This window comes from Onychomys torridus, chromosome 23 (genome assembly GCF_903995425.1).
Source record: "Onychomys torridus chromosome 23, mOncTor1.1, whole genome shotgun sequence".
NCBI lineage: Eukaryota > Metazoa > Chordata > Mammalia > Rodentia > Cricetidae > Onychomys > Onychomys torridus.
Window position 1 is genome coordinate 12,560,015 of NC_050465.1, and position 15,951 is coordinate 12,575,965.

The following is a 15,951-nucleotide window of genomic DNA, read 5'->3' on the forward strand; positions in this document are numbered from 1 at the left end:
AATCCCTTTCTTTGGTTCCCTTGTGTAAGTTCATCTGATACTTCTATGGTCTTCACATTTTCAGTATATGGTCCATTTGCATTCTTTTTAAGGTTTCCTTTGCTTCTCACAGAGCTTAGCAGCTGGTGAGGCAGAGACGGGATATGAAAGACCTCGTGCTGGAATTGACTAGATTTCTCTTTCACAGAATGACTATGAGCTATCAGTGTCTCTAGTTTTTAATGAAGGCTGAGGACACCTAGAATGATTTTCAAAGTTACCGAGGCTTTTTTGTTTGTTTGTTTTTATCATTTAGGGATAAGATCTATAGAAGTCAGTGAATACACTGTTAATCTTTTCAGCTCCTCACCCATGGGAAATCTTAGCCAGGAGCTACAGAGATGACACAGAGAGAAAATGTGAGCACTGGATTTTCTTGCAAGGACCATGGTTTGGCTTCCAGGACCCACATGGTGGCTAACAATCATCTCTAAGTTAATTTTCATAGGATTCAGCACCTTCCTCTCTGCTTTGTGGGCCCTTCACACACATGATGCAGACATACACCCACACTTACAAAATACAAATACGTATTTTTAAGAAATAAAATCTCCTCTAGCCAGCTTTTGTACTAAAATACTCACTTCCACACAAATTTGTATTAGAAGACCTGTATTCCTACAAGTCTGAATGAGTCCCTTAGACTTTCTCTTCCATAAAAAAAGTAGAAATGTTCACAGTGTTATTCACTGAGGAGGCAACTCCTTGTATTTTGAGGTCATTATTCAGGAATATAAGTATCAACACACAATGCCATAGCATTTTAATCTTCATTTCCACAATCTGCTCTCATGTATGTTAATATGTAGCATCCATAGAAACTACACCTTTCCTTTTTGTTATTTTCCATTTACTGCTATTTATTTATTGTGGTACTAATGATTGAGCCCAGGGCTTTCTGCATAGTAAGCAGGAGTTCTATCATCAAAATACACCCAGCCTTTTCGAAAATTTCAAGATCACTCTAAGCTATGAAGCCAGGCCTTAATTCCCCCAAAACTTGAGAGTACATGGTTCATCTCTGCCTCTGGCTTTCTGATGCTTATAATAGCCAGAATTTTTGTGTTTCTTAGTATTTTGAATCCACATACATGGTTTTGTTAATAGCATTCACGTATGATACAATTGTTTTATGTTATGTGTAATTGCACACCTAGAAGAGCCGAAGCCTCAACTAAATGCAAAACCTAAAATGAAATGTTAAATGCAAGCAAAACCTTTGACAGGGTGATCATAGTTACTAGATACATTTTGAAATCAAAAGATTTTCCTCAGGCCCAGAAATAAGTGATCTGAAAACTAAAGACCATTATGATTCCACTATGCAACACTCAGCAAACTGTTTGAGTGTTCCATGCACTAGTTCTATGCCTCATTTGTAAGAGAGACTATAATAAAAATTCTTCAAACAATAGAAAAAGACTAGAGAAAATAGCACAGCGTGATGTTTTCATGAACGGAAAGGTAATAATGATTACAACTAGACATATGGATTTAGCTGACGTCTGAGTGCTTTGGTCACTAACAGAATGCCAAATTTATCAAGAAGAGTTTTGTTTATTTAAATAATTCTTATGTTTAAAACTTTTTGGTCATGTTTGTTTATTTTGTTTTATGTATGTGAGTGCTTTGCCTGCATGTTAGTTAATAGTACACCCTCTGCAGAATTCAGAAGGGATTGTTGGACTCCCTGGATGGGAGTGACAGATGTGAACCACCATGTGGGTTCTCAAAACCCAAACCAGGTCCTCAGAAAGAACAAGTGTTCATTACTGCTGACCCATATCTTTATCCCCAAAGAGTAATTTTATGAAACTAGACCCTGATAGTTGATAAAAATCTAATAATCCCAGTGTGTGTCTGTGTGTGTGTATTTGTAGACAATTAATAAAATGTACAATAATTTTTTGAATATTAAAAATGGAGACTTAATATAGAAATAAAAAGTATGTCATGGGGCAGACCAGACTACAAAGGAAGAAAAACTGTAACTATAAAGATATTTAATTTATTATGAAATTCATTATTACCAATAATTTTTAGAAAATGTATAGCATACATGTGTAAAATAGAATATAAAGTGTATACAGTGAATAAGGTATATAAAATAGCATCAAAGACAAAAAAATCATGTAATCATATCAATTGTAAACAAATTCCATGGTAAAATCTCAACCCCTCTTCACAGTAAAACCCCAAAGAAAGTAAGACTCAAGCACTTATGCACACCTGAGTATAGAGGACATAAGCTAAGGCTGCAAAACACTACTAATCAAGGACAATCTGAAAGCATTTTCTTGACAGTGGAGGATGTAAAATGAGTATCTACTCTCTGCACTCTTATTCAAGTGAACACTTAAAATCTTCATTCATCCAGCAGGACGAGGAAAAGAAATAAAAAAGAGACATATGTAGGAAGGGGCAAACCAAACCAATCTACTTAAAGAGAAGATTCTACACCTAAAATGCCCTAAAGAGTCAGTCTTAACACTCTTGACAGATTATGACAAACACTTTTGGCAGAGAAGTTAAATAGAAAATTGTGTATAAAGATTAGTGACTCTCCTAGAACTAATAAGAAGCATATGGAGAGAAATCAGGAAAATAACCATATTCACAGTTGCACCAAAACATAAAGGACCTGGGGAAAAACTAACGAAGGTAAAAGAAACTATGGTTAAATACACAAAACACTGGAAGGTAGAAACCATTAAGAATAGGAGGGAAAAAAATAAAAGGAACTAGCAATAGTTGGATTGACCTCCATGTACATGATTTAGGAGATATCATGAAAATGGACAGTCTTAGTAATGGTTTCTATTACTGTGAAGAGATACTATGACCACAGCAACTCTTATAAGGAAAACATTTAATTGACATGGCAGCTTATAGTTTCAGAGATTTAGTCCGTTGTCATCATGGTGAGGAGCATGGTGGCATTCAGGTAGATGTGGTGCTGGACAATGAGCTACTACATGTTGATATGCAGGCAACAGTAAGTAGATTGAGTGTCACACTGAGGGGTGCTTGAGCAAAAAAGATATCAAAGCCTACCCCCACAGTGACACACTTCCTCCAACAAGGCCACACCTACTTCAGTAAGGTCACACCTCCAAATAGTCCCACTCCTTTTGGGAGTCATTTTGTTTCAAACCACCACATTCCTCTACCTGGTCCCCAGTGCCTTGTAGTCACATCATAATGCAAAAAATGCATTCAGTCCAGCTTCAAAAGTCCCCATAGTCTATAGCAGTATCAAAGTAACATAAAAGTCTAGAGTTCAAAGTCTCTTCCAGGGTCCATGCACCCCCTTAACTGTAATCTCCTATCAAATCAAAATCAAGAAGCAGATCATGTGCTTCCAACACATAATGGACAGAATATATATTAACATTCGAAAACGTAGGGAAGGGAGCATAGTGAGGAAATAATGGACCAAAGCAAGACTGGAAACCAGCTGGGCAAACTCCAAACTCTGCGTCTCCATATCTGATGTCAAAACACTCCAGATTTCTACTCCGTTCAGCTCTAGTGCCTGCATATCAAGATGTAGCCAGCACCATGTCTGCCAGTACAGTGGGACAATACTCCTTGCCAAGATGATAATGGGCTGAACTTCTGAAAATGTAAGCAACAATGTAAGAGCTGTCGTGGTCATGATGTCTCTTCACAGGAATAGAAACCCCCACTAAGACACAGACGTATTCCTGAACATGGTCTATAGATACAATGCAATACTTATCAAATTCTAACAGCATTTTTTACATAATCAGAAGAAATATCTTAAAGTTCAAATGGAAACACAAAGCCCCTAAGAACTAAAGAGTGTCTGGGGAAATGCAGTCCTGGAGAAATCAACATAAAATATTTCTTTTTTTTTTCTTTTTTTTTGCCAGAGCCGGGGACCAAACCCTGGGCCTTGTGCTTGCTAGGCAAGTGCTCTACCACTGAGCTAAATCCCCAGCTCCTCATAAAATATTTCAAACTGTGCATTAGATCATACTACCCAAAACTTCATAGTACTGGCACAGAAATAGATGTCTAAACAAATGGGATGGAGATGATGTCAAACAAAACCCCCACTACAGATGCCTAATCTTAAACAAAGAGAGAAGATCACATGCTGGAGAAAAGACAACTTCATTCAAAACTGGTTCTGGGGGAAAGTGGTCCATGTGAAGAAGAACGGAAGTAGATTATTTCTTCTCTCCCTAAAAATTAGTTTAAAATGTATCAAAAGTCTTTCTCTAAGGCCTGGAAATTTGAATTTAGCAAAAACCGAAGAAAGACACTCCAGGGCAGAGACACAGGCATTATTTCTGTGACACTAGCTATGTGGTTTCTCTCTCGATTCCTGATGCTCTTCCTCCACCTTTGCAGAATATCATTTGTCCTCTTTACTTTTTTTTTCATATTCAATAAAAGATGACAAATCATCAGAGCTTGTCGTGCAGGATTTTAAATTTGGGGAATTCTTAGCATACTTCTGTATTGTCTAAATTTAAGGTAGTAACTTATTTTTGACCTTTTCTTGAAAATAGATTCTTTTCTCATACAGCATATCCGAATTGTAGTTTCCACATGGGGTCCCAATCCTAACCATGAAACTATTTTCAATGGATGCCCATTTGCAAAGGGACAATAAGTTTTCTATGATAGAGTGTGTCACATTGTATAATAGTAACATTCCAGAGCTGGTCACCCAACACAAAATGAATTCAATGGTTTTTTTGCAAACTTTTTTTTTCGTTTTGTTTTGTTTCATCTTTTTTGTCCTATTGATCTTTTTATTGTTTGTTTTGATTTTCTTTTTTGTGGGGGTTGTTTCTTTTTCATTTTTTGTCTTTGTTTTGTTGATTGCATGAGAAAGACAGATTATAATGCTAGGTGGATAGGAAAGTAGGGAGGATCTGAGAGAAGTATGGTATGGGGGAAGAATATGATCATAACATTGTGTTAAAAACTCTAAGTAAGGGCCTGGAGAGATAGTTCAGAGGTTAAGAACACTGATTAGTCTTCCAGAGGTCCTGAGTTCAAATCCTAGCAACCACATGGTGGCTCACAACCATCTGCAATGAGATCTGGTGCTCTCTTCTGGCCTGCATGCATACATGCAGGCAAAACATTGCATACACAATAAAATAAATCTTAAAAATACTCTTAGGTAAGTAATATGATATGATGCAAATAATTATAACTACTCTATTGAATGAATATTGTAAGTTTTTATCAACAAAACATAAAAAATATTGAGCATTAAGTAATGATTTTAGTTATATTTCAAATAATAAAAATATGAATGCATACTATAAATGTATTTATGTTTACATATATGTACACATCACAGTCAGTTGTATATATTTTTCTAAAAGTATTACTAACTAAACATATATTATTTATGAGCTATGGTATCTATTCAAGTATTCTATATGATGTAAACAAAATAGAAAAGTCAATAGTATGACTTACCCTTCTGTCATATCTTCAGGGTTTGGAGGCTTAAGATTTGTTGATCCCACTATGTAACCCAGACCGTATCCCAGTACTTGTACAAGTTCAGTCACACCTTGAAAATAAACCCAACACCAAATAGCTTCACAACCTAACTTGGTCATAATAAAAAACAACTATGTGTGATATCTGAAAGATATTTTTAGGCTATTCTCTACTAATTGGGAGAGGGAAGATGGGTAGGAAAGGATGGGAGGAGACAGATGGGGGATGAAAGAGGGAGAGAGAAAATTGTAAATAATTTCTTCAGTTGATTCTAATAAATCCCAAATTAGTAAGGTAGGAGGCTGATGGGAAATTTATCTAAGAGGGTTGATGCTAGTCTTGTAGTTGATGCTAGTCCTGAGCCACAATCACTGTTTCTTTGGGAACAGTCCCTCTGTGCTGATGGGACTTCACATTGCTTAGAAGAGACCTGTTCTTAAAGTAAATGTCATCTGTTTTACTCAGTGTCTGATTGTGAATGGTAATTGTACCTAGGACAATGCCAGTGGGCCACATAGAGTACTGCCTGAAAGTACAACTGGGTGGGACACCCTCTTCTCTCATCAAGTATCTTATCTAATCAGAAAATTTAATTATGAACTTAATTGTATCTTATCTAATCTTTATATTTAAAGTAGTATATATTTATATTCAATATGAATGTAAATAAAGTTATGTTTCCTTTAATATGTCACTAAAGTAAGATAATGCATTTTCATAATGACCTTTGCATATAGTAAGCATATATATATATATATATATATATATATATATATATATATAAAACTGATATGTGTCTTAATTTCTGTTTAGCAAAACTGAAATGAGTATTTTCTACCAGTTTTGACCAATGCTAGTAAGACAAAAGCATTTCTTATAAATGTATATATACATATGTATATTCTTTATTATAGTCTATTAGAAAGATTTTCTTAGCCTTGGGTGGGAAAATTACACTTTTTCAGTGTAAGTTGTTACTTGTTTGTTGTTGTGGTTGTTTTGAGATATACTCTTATTATATAGCTCTGGCTGACTGGGGACTTGCTACACAGCCTACATAGGCTTTGAAATCATCATCATCATGTCTCAGTCTTTCTGTGGCTAGGATGACAGGCATGCTCCATACTATTTACTCTTTAGATGACTTCAAAGTAAGTACAAATAATTTTATATTTTTGAAAGTGATTTTTAGATATCTCTGTGAAAGTACATCTTCATTCTGTCTACCAGGACCAGACTCTGTTACAGTAAAAGGGGATAAGATTATTTTAGGATGTATCAATGTTTACTTAATGCAGTACATAGTTTACAGAAGACTAACTATGTGGAAGAGATGAAGAGATGACACTGCATTCAGTAGAGATGACACTGCATTCAATTCTCTCTCTCTCTCTCTCTCTCTCTCTCCTCTTTCTCTGTCTCTGTCTCTCTCTCTTCTCTGTCTCTCTCAGAGGGAAATAGAAACAGAGACATCTATTTTATACTCCTCTAAATATACTTAATGATATTAGATAATTTGTGTAGTGTGCTAAATTTCAGAACTAGGTAGTAGATCAATTTGATTCTGAAGTGAAGCCAAAGAGCCATCAGTAGTTAGTACAGTGTCATTACAAGGACATCAGTACTTTGGTGTCAGTTAAAACATACAGAAACCAAGTGAGTATTTGAAGTGGGCCATTCATGTTAGAAAAAAAGTAAAGAACAAACTTACCTATATAGATGCCAGATGAGTATTTGGCACTGTGGTCGTAAATGTAGGTCACACCAAGGACATAGATAGGTATTGCTGCAAATCCCTGGAGACACTGCCCCAAAATGATGAGACCAAGAATTTCTGATCTGTGTGGTACAATGGTTTCCTTACAGTCCATCATTGTCCTGTGTTCTGGTTCTATGCACAACTCTTTAGAAAGATAAGAATTGTATTTTACTGAGCAGAATTCAAAATTAAATGTACAATTAATTTGCAGTTGCTATCATCACCATGCTTTTTCATTTTATTTAATATTCTTACATTGAGTGCAGCCATACAATCAATTGATGATAATATTTTAAATATAAATAGCACAATAAAGAAAAATGTATGGGAATACTGGAAGGGACACATATACTATGAAAGAAACAGTGATTGTTTAAATGCACGAGATGACATGTACACAGATATGCTTATATACATACGCATTTACACATACATAGATACTTATAGTTGGAATTTTCTTTGGGCCACCAACCAGCTCCCAAATAACCAGCTCCAAAATGTAGACACTGATACTTATTATTAATTATGAATGTTCAGCCTTAGCTTAGATTTTTCCCCCAGCTCTTTTAACTTTTCTAACCAGTTTTTATTCATCTATGTTTTGCCTTGGGGCTTTTTAATATTTCCTTCATTCTGCATGTCCTACTTTCCTGCTCCTTCCATGTCTGTCTGGCTAGCACCTTGTGTCTCCTTGGTGTCTTTTTTTCTTTCTTCCTCAGAACTAAATTCCTCTTCCTGCTTACTCTCCCTGAGCAGAAGTCTCATCTATACCTCCTCCATCTCTATTGGCCATTCAGCTTTTTATTGACCAAGCAGGTGCCTTAGGCAGACAAGGTAAAACAGCAACACATCTTCACATTAAACAAATATAGCACATCTTTACATAGTTAAACATTCTGCAATATGCACTAAATTTCCTATACTTTGCATCCTATTCTAATGATTTTTTTCTCCAAAATAAAAGTACTTGCAATGCCCTGGATGATCTGAATTTCCAAAGTCCACTATCTGAGTTTAGTTGTGTGTTCTTTTCTTTAGCAAATTTTAAATTAAAATATGTACACTACTTTATTAATGATTTCCTATTTGAGATTCATGAGCTTTCATAATATATACTCTTATGGTGTGTATATAAAATTTCTCCTTAAATTCTCATGTACCGAATTCTTAATTACCTGTGGATATTATTTGGAGAGGTTCCTAGAACTGAAAAAGGGAGATACCAGCTGGTCTCTGACAGGAATGTCTTGTCCTAGCCCCTTCCTAACTTCTTTCTGCTTTTCTTGTACCAGGTAGAAAATTGGCTTCCTTTACACAGAAAGTTGTCTGCCTGGTCATGGGCTCAGAGTCAATGGATCCTAGTAACCATGGAGGAAGCACTCTGAAACCATGTGCTAAAATACATTTATCCTACTTTTAAGTAGTTTATGTCAGCATTTGTTCATAGAAACAAGACAACTAAGTGTACATGGGATCATAAAAACAAAGTATTAAGTTGTAGAGGTAGGCAGCCAGGTGTGGGGGTGTATGCCTTTAATCTGAGCACATAGGAGGCAAAGACAGGAAGTTCTCTGTGTTTAAGGCAAGTGTGGACTATAGAGTGAGTTCTAGAACAACCTGGACTACACAGGGAAACCCAGTCTCAAAATCAAAACCAAACAAACAAAAACCCCAAACATTTTTTTCTTTTACTACACAGTCATCTATTCATTATATTTAAAAACCTTTGAATGTTATTTCTTATTTTTTTTACTCACATAGTTATAGGATTTGTGTATTTTACTGGTAGTAGATTGGTAAAGCTAAGCAGGTGATACTAAACTATATTTTGACCATCTTGGGTGAAATTTAAAACATGCACTTGAAATACCATAGAAAAACTAATAAATATTACAACCTATTACACTGTTGAAATGTAATTTGTCTTAGTTTCTGTGGAATAATACATAACTCTAGGGCAAATGGAAACAATCTCTTAAATTATGATATAACTCAGCATGGTCATACTCTTTTGTCTTTTTAATATGATAATCCATGATGTGTGTAATTGGTTTGTTTATGACTTTTAAATATATGTATAGGATGTATTCTGATCCATTTCATCTCTTTTCTCTTTCTGCTTGTCTCGCACTCTCACAGACTGTTTTCCTCTTCCCAATTAGACCCCTCATCAACATTCTTCTTTTTTTTCTTCTTTTTCTTTTTCTTCTAGTTCTTCTATTTCCATTTTTTTAATGACTCAATGAGTTGCATTAGAATTGCTTGCAGCATATTGGGTGAAAGGCTGTTTGTAGAAGCACAGGCACTTTGCCAGGGACTCCACTGCTGAACTGACTCTCCCTCTCTCAACAGCATCTAGCTAGCTACATATAAATCTCCAGGAATGCATGGGAACTGTACTCTCCTTTCCCCTCCATGACAGGATGTTTGTAGATACTATCTTGGATAATTTGTGTGCAGGTACTTACAGCTTCTGTGAGTTCAAGACTACAAAGGCCCTTTCAAGCCTCGTCCAGCATGTCACACTACTTCCTACACCCTCCGCTTCATTAGTTCTTCTACTCTTCTTCCTCTTCTGCAATGTCCTGTGGACCTTGCAGGGCCATTATTTGAGCATACGACAGTCACTCATTCTTAATTTTTGATCTTCTAAATTTTCCAGCTAACGTCTTTTAGTATGTGATCCAAATAATATATAAAAACCGCATTTCAGTGTTCCTGTTAACTACCTCAGTTGTGCCTTTTATGTTTCCTCTGTAATTATCACAGACACTTCTGTAAAATTTTGCTCTCTATCACAACAGGCAAGCCCTCAATAAAATTACAACCTTAGTCAAATTATCCCTTTACGTGGTATTCCAACTCCAGTTTGATTTCATGGTGAATAGAATCAAGAAAATCCTCCATGCTCTTTTACAATCATAAAGCACCTTCGGAGCCCATTTACCTCTGCCTTGTTCTAGAAAATTGAACTTCCTAGCCTACCTGCTCCTAAGGAGACATTTCTGAGCTTTCTATTGAAGAGAATCTGAAAACAAACATTTCCCATCTCTATAATAAATCGAATCTTTTGAACCTGAACAATAAAAAATTAGTCTCTGTTAAGAAAATTGATAAATAACATAAATAGCACACATAGCAAGCCTCCAAAGAGAAACTATCAAGAAATATGAATTATTCAGTATTACAAATACTGATTAAAACCCTACATTCATAACAAGTAACTTTTCATTATAGTAAGGAGCATGAGTTATGTTAACGAGTGAATGGAAATGATTCTGTTGTAACATTTTGGGGGAAAGTCATGTTGAAGTTTACCACAGAAACAAGTGTAGAAAATCAAGAAACTCCCACAAAATCGTGTATGAAAACAAGGAGATTTAAACAGGTGATAAAAGGAGGACAGACCACAACCATATGTGCTATTATTATTTTTTAAGAGTGAGAAGAACGTGGAGCTAGGGAAGTGGCTCAGCAATTCAGGGCTCTGGGTGTTCTTTCACAGAACCTGGATTCTGTTTCCAGCACCTAATTGGCAGCTTACAACTATCTGTACATCTGGTTCCAGGTTCTGACAGCCTCTTTGGCCACAGCAGGCACCAGGCACACATATGGTGTACATGCATATGTACATGAAAAACACTCAAACAGATAAAACAAAAGTAATATTTAAAAATGTTAAAGAAGTTTAAAAGACCTCTCTCTTCTATCCTGAACTGCAGTGTAACAAGAGTAGAGAACAAAAGGCCATGAATTTGAGAGTGACTAAGTACAGAAATGTCAGGGATTGGAGGGAAACAACATGGGAGGAGTGTGGAGGACAAGATGTGGGAGGGATTAGAAGATGGAAAAGGAAAGAAGGAAATAATGTAATTTGATTTTTCATTTTAAAAAATAAACAAGCCTTCAAAATTTAGAAGTCGAATGAGGAGAATTTGATTGGATTTAAGTGTTAGTGAGAACTGATAAAGAAGAGTAACGTCCAGAGGGCAGTAGAGGGAGAGCAGAAACAGAGCAATGCATGAGGCAGGAGCACACAGAATGATCACTCCAGGCCACCTCCTTTATTCTAACTGGAGGGAAGAAGTGAAGAATACTAATAAGTAAATGTGGGCTGAATAAATTAAAACTTCAATGTAAAGAAACTAATGCAATTTCCCTCTGTGACATCATTTTCCATCCAACACAGGACATCTTAGAAAATCAGTAAGAAAACCTAAAGTCCTTCTGAGGTGGACTCAAGACTTGTAAGTGAATAAACCCACTTTTGAAGATACTTGTACTTCCATTTGGCAGCAGCAGATTCATCACAGGACTCAGCAGCAGTCTGGCATAGGTAAAGGGAAGGTGCATGATTCACTTCCAAGGTTTACAAGCAGGAGATTAAGGACAATGAGAGAAGAGAGCTGAAGGCAGCACTCACTGGAGGTTTGAACAGTTTTGCTATGCCATGATGGCAGAGAGAAAACAAGCTACAAACGAAGGGAAATAGCAACTAGGAGAATGAGAGAAAGCGGGTGTCACTAGCCTCTAGCGCCAGTGAAAACAGTTTGCCCTTATTCTAAGTAAGTTGTAAGCACTCATGGCCATCACCATAAAGTTTAGCTCAGTATGCCTGCTGACGGAGATGTGTCCATGGTCACTTATATAAGTTCTAGAAAACAAACATGACAATGTAGTATGAGTATTTTTCATGAATTTGTGGATAACATTTTTTGTTGACTGTTTCAAGAGGTGGTAAAGTATGATGTTTACATGTGTGTTGAGGCACACGTTTGAAAATAAATCAATGATCTTTGTAGATAACAGATGGAATCATGGAGCAGAAAACAGAATAGAAATGGAACGCTATCAACAATACCAAAGAGGTCCAGGGAACTCACAATGGAAGCAAAAAAGGAAAGATCAGCAAAGAAAATCAGGAGACATAGGAAGGAGAAAAGGAGTAAATCTCTCTCTCTCTCTCTCTCTCTCTCTCTCTCTCTCTCTCTCTCTGTGTGTGTGTGTGTGTGTGTGTGGTATTTAAGCTAATGCCAGTAGCAGAGGCCAGAAGAGGGTACGAGATGCCCTAGAACTGTAGTTATGGGTGGTTCCTAGCTATGGGACAAAGTTATATTTGGAAACCCAAGCTGGGTACCAACTGTCTTTACAGTTTTAATAAAAAAAATAGATAAACATTCATTGCATTATTAACTCGTCATAATTGGTACATAGAGCATTTAAAGACTGATGAGATGATGTAATCATAATTGACCTTTAAGAGTCTACTAATAGAGATGGTTACAAACAGCTTCTAAAATTCAATTGAAAGTATTCATGGGGTTAATGAAGTCATTTTTGTTTGTTTATAGGTTTTCACTCATTCATAATACTATAAAATAAACTTCAAATATTTTATAAAAACCATAACTATATCACACATCATAAACTTTAAAAACATTTATATACACATAAACACATAAACATCTCTCTTATTAATCCTGTCTTGTTAAAACCCAACTTACCGTGTACACAAAAAGCCCGTACATGATGAAGAAAGGTCTATGACAATAGTGTTAGAAATATATTCCAAAGACATTTCAAGTAGATTTTACTAGAATAGCAGAATGATTACAAAATAAACAGTTACAAACGACATGACAAAGCCAGTATCTATATAGATTCAAATGGTGGTCAAAGAGTAGTGTCCAACTTTTGCAAAGATAAGAGTAACTAGAAAAGTTAACTCTCCTGTATGTGTAGGCTCATTCCTGTGTTTGAACTTATGTGGGTCTGTGCTACAAAGAGAATGAATATATCTTATGGAAGTTAAAAATCAACCACTAGACCTCTCAAGAGACTTTTAACACACATAAAATTGTATGAAAGAAATAATTTTGCAAATTAGCCCATAATAATAGTTCCTAGGGTCATCTCACCTGTGAGATAAATCAGAGAGCTACAGGTAGTCAGTCAATAAGCACAGTTACATAAACAAAGAATGGTACACAGATATACATCATGACCTATTTTAAATTCCTTGAAGCAATGATTTAAATGAACATTGATTCAGAATATGAGAGTGTATTTGAAAAAAATCTCACCTCTGCCTTCTTCTAGTGGTGTTACAATTTCATATTTCATGTATGGAACAGCACAGAAAATGGATCCAAGTCCCACTAAAAAGGCAGCAGCTGCCACCCATTTTGGCCTGTGCCATCTACTTCCATAGTGCGCTACAGGTATTGCTATCAGTAAAGATGCAAAATCATAAGCAGAGGACAATATAATTTTCTCTGGCCTTGACAGATAAAATTCCTTCTCAAAATGTCCAGTACTCAAATCAATAAAACCAAATATAAGACCTAAAAGTCAAAAGAAAGACAAAAGGCAATATAACACATTTTAATAAACAAAACAGATTACCATTATAATAATGTTCAAAGAGAACTTTAATTTAGACCAATTGAAGTTTAACATTTCTGAGTATTTTCAATCTTTTTGGAAAAAACAATGTATACATTCAATGCAAATTATTTCATATCCTTAAATGTTAAATAAATGACAGCATAATGTGCATACAACCATCCATAGCTAGAATTGCTCAATAGCTTGGATTCTGTGCTTGAAGTTTAAAATCTTGAGCATTTTCAATCTTTTTGAAAAAAGTGTATATTCATGTAAATTGTTTCATGTTCTTGAACATTGAATAAATGAGAGCATAATGTGGATACAACCATCATCCCACGTGTAAAGAAGGAAAAAAAGGGTACTAAATGAAACAAAATAACTTGATACAGGGAATAGCTATAAAAAATATTACATATCGCAGGGCGGTGGTGGCACATACCTTTAATCGCAGCACTTGGGAGGAAGAGCCAGGTGGACCTCTGTGAGTTCAAGGCCAGCCTGGTCTACAGAGTGAGATCCAGGAAAGGGGCAAAGCTACACAGAGAAACTCTGTCTCAATCCCCCCCCCCAAAAAAAAATTACATTTCTTGGAGTGAAAACAGAAATAGTTACAAATTAAAACTCATGATATGTCTGCAAAGGGCTGGATCACAAGTCAGTGCTGCAGTATCCATAGCTGGTATTGTCCAACTACCTCATAAACCCTCCTTGGCTTGCAGGGATCCGGGAGTCCGGACTCCTCCTAAAGCTCTAAAGCTCAGAGAACCGCGCATCACAGTTGTCACAGCTGGACCCAAAAAGCAAGGTGCTGCTGAAACATCTGTGATTGCTGCTGATAGAATGTCTATTCCCCACTTTACCTCCAACAACTCCAACCACCCCCTGCTGCCCAAATCACCACCCAAACCAGAAACCCATAGTAGTGTCCAAAACTCTCCCTGGCAACAGACACATGAGAGAGTCAGGTCAAAGGCAGTGGGCAAGTGTAGTATCCAAGTTAACCAGACCTCTGGCAAATGAAAGTGGATTGATGGAGCTCAGTGGGATTTTTTTAATTAACAAAAATAATTAAGACAGTATGCAACTAAAATAATAGAAGAAGAGAAGGAGGAAGAAGTAGGAAGAAAAAGACAAAAATGTGAATAAAAACATCCTTGTGTTTCTTCCTGCAATGTGGACCCGGTAAAGTCTCTCCATCCCTCAATGCATGATGAGGAAACAAAATCCAGACAGAAGGTTGCTTTGCCAGAGTGCTTCAAAACTGTGAACTGAAACCACCTCATGATGGCAATGCTGTTATCAACTTTATTTTAATCCCCCAAAGACTCAACCCAGAACTTAAGTTGGTCATCAAGTAACAGGAACTGAACACCACCTTCTCATCAGCTCAGTGTCTGAAGACCAGAATGCTAGTCACAGCATGGAGTGCACCCTGCCAGGTGGCGGGTCCCAAGACCTGAGTGAGGTAAAACACCCAAAGGAACAACAAAACATTGGGTTAGCTGATTCCATTCATGTCCTTCTACCGCGTGTCAGCCTTGTCTACCTCACTACTCCACCCACTAGAGCAACCCTGCTCCTCCAACTTACCTTGAGCTAGGACCACTATACAGTTCATAAAGAGGAAGAAGGTAATGTTGTTGAAACGTTGTAAAGAAGGGAAAACTAGAGAGCCCAAGCCGAATGGCCCCTCCAATAAATCGCTTTGTTTTGCATCTGGTAACTTCGTGGTGGCTGAAGTGTCAGGCATTTTAGTTTTTCTGAGACTTGAAAACTTTATCATGGCAGCAGGAACTGTTGTCAGATACGGGGATAGTTTACTGAGACCCACAGGCTGATATTCGTCCCTGTCATTCTCCTCATTCACCTCCTCCACACTGCCTTCTGGGTGTTCCAGTTCCTGGTCCATGGTTTATCCGATACAGTTCTGTGGAGATGGCAGGTTTGTTTCAAGGTACCTGCACACTTCTTGGGCTCAAGTGACTAACGCTGTGGCTAAGAGAGCGGCCACTCCAACCTCTGTAGGGAACAGTACTTCCCATGTAGGAAGCCAATGTCCGTCTGTATAGAGGGGTTGGCTGACGTGTCTGAAGTTCCAAGGCTGAATTCTATCTTCTCTGCGTCACAGTAGGGCGAAGGAAGAAAGGGAAGGAGAGGAGATGAATATGATCAAACCAGGTTGAACAAAATGCTCAAATAATTAATAAAACCATTTTTTAGAAGAAATACAAGGAAAAAGAAATGTATAATAGAACAGGGGAACCGAC

General features: G+C 36.8%; 1 protein-coding gene across 1 annotated transcript in view; it reads right to left on the minus strand.

Moving 5' to 3' along the window:
* The window catches only part of Slco6a1 (solute carrier organic anion transporter family member 6A1), a 69,292-nt gene extending 53,699 nt beyond the window's left edge, over positions 1-15,593 (minus strand). Inside the window, exons 1-4 of the mRNA XM_036173687.1 lie at positions 15,275-15,593; positions 13,378-13,638; positions 7,247-7,438; positions 5,509-5,605 (exon numbers count right to left, since the gene is read on the minus strand). Of these exons, the coding sequence (XP_036029580.1) occupies positions 5,509-5,605; positions 7,247-7,438; positions 13,378-13,638; positions 15,275-15,593 (869 nt within the window). The remainder of the gene's footprint in view (positions 1-5,508; positions 5,606-7,246; positions 7,439-13,377; positions 13,639-15,274) is intronic.
* Between the last annotated feature and the right edge of the window lie 358 nt (positions 15,594-15,951).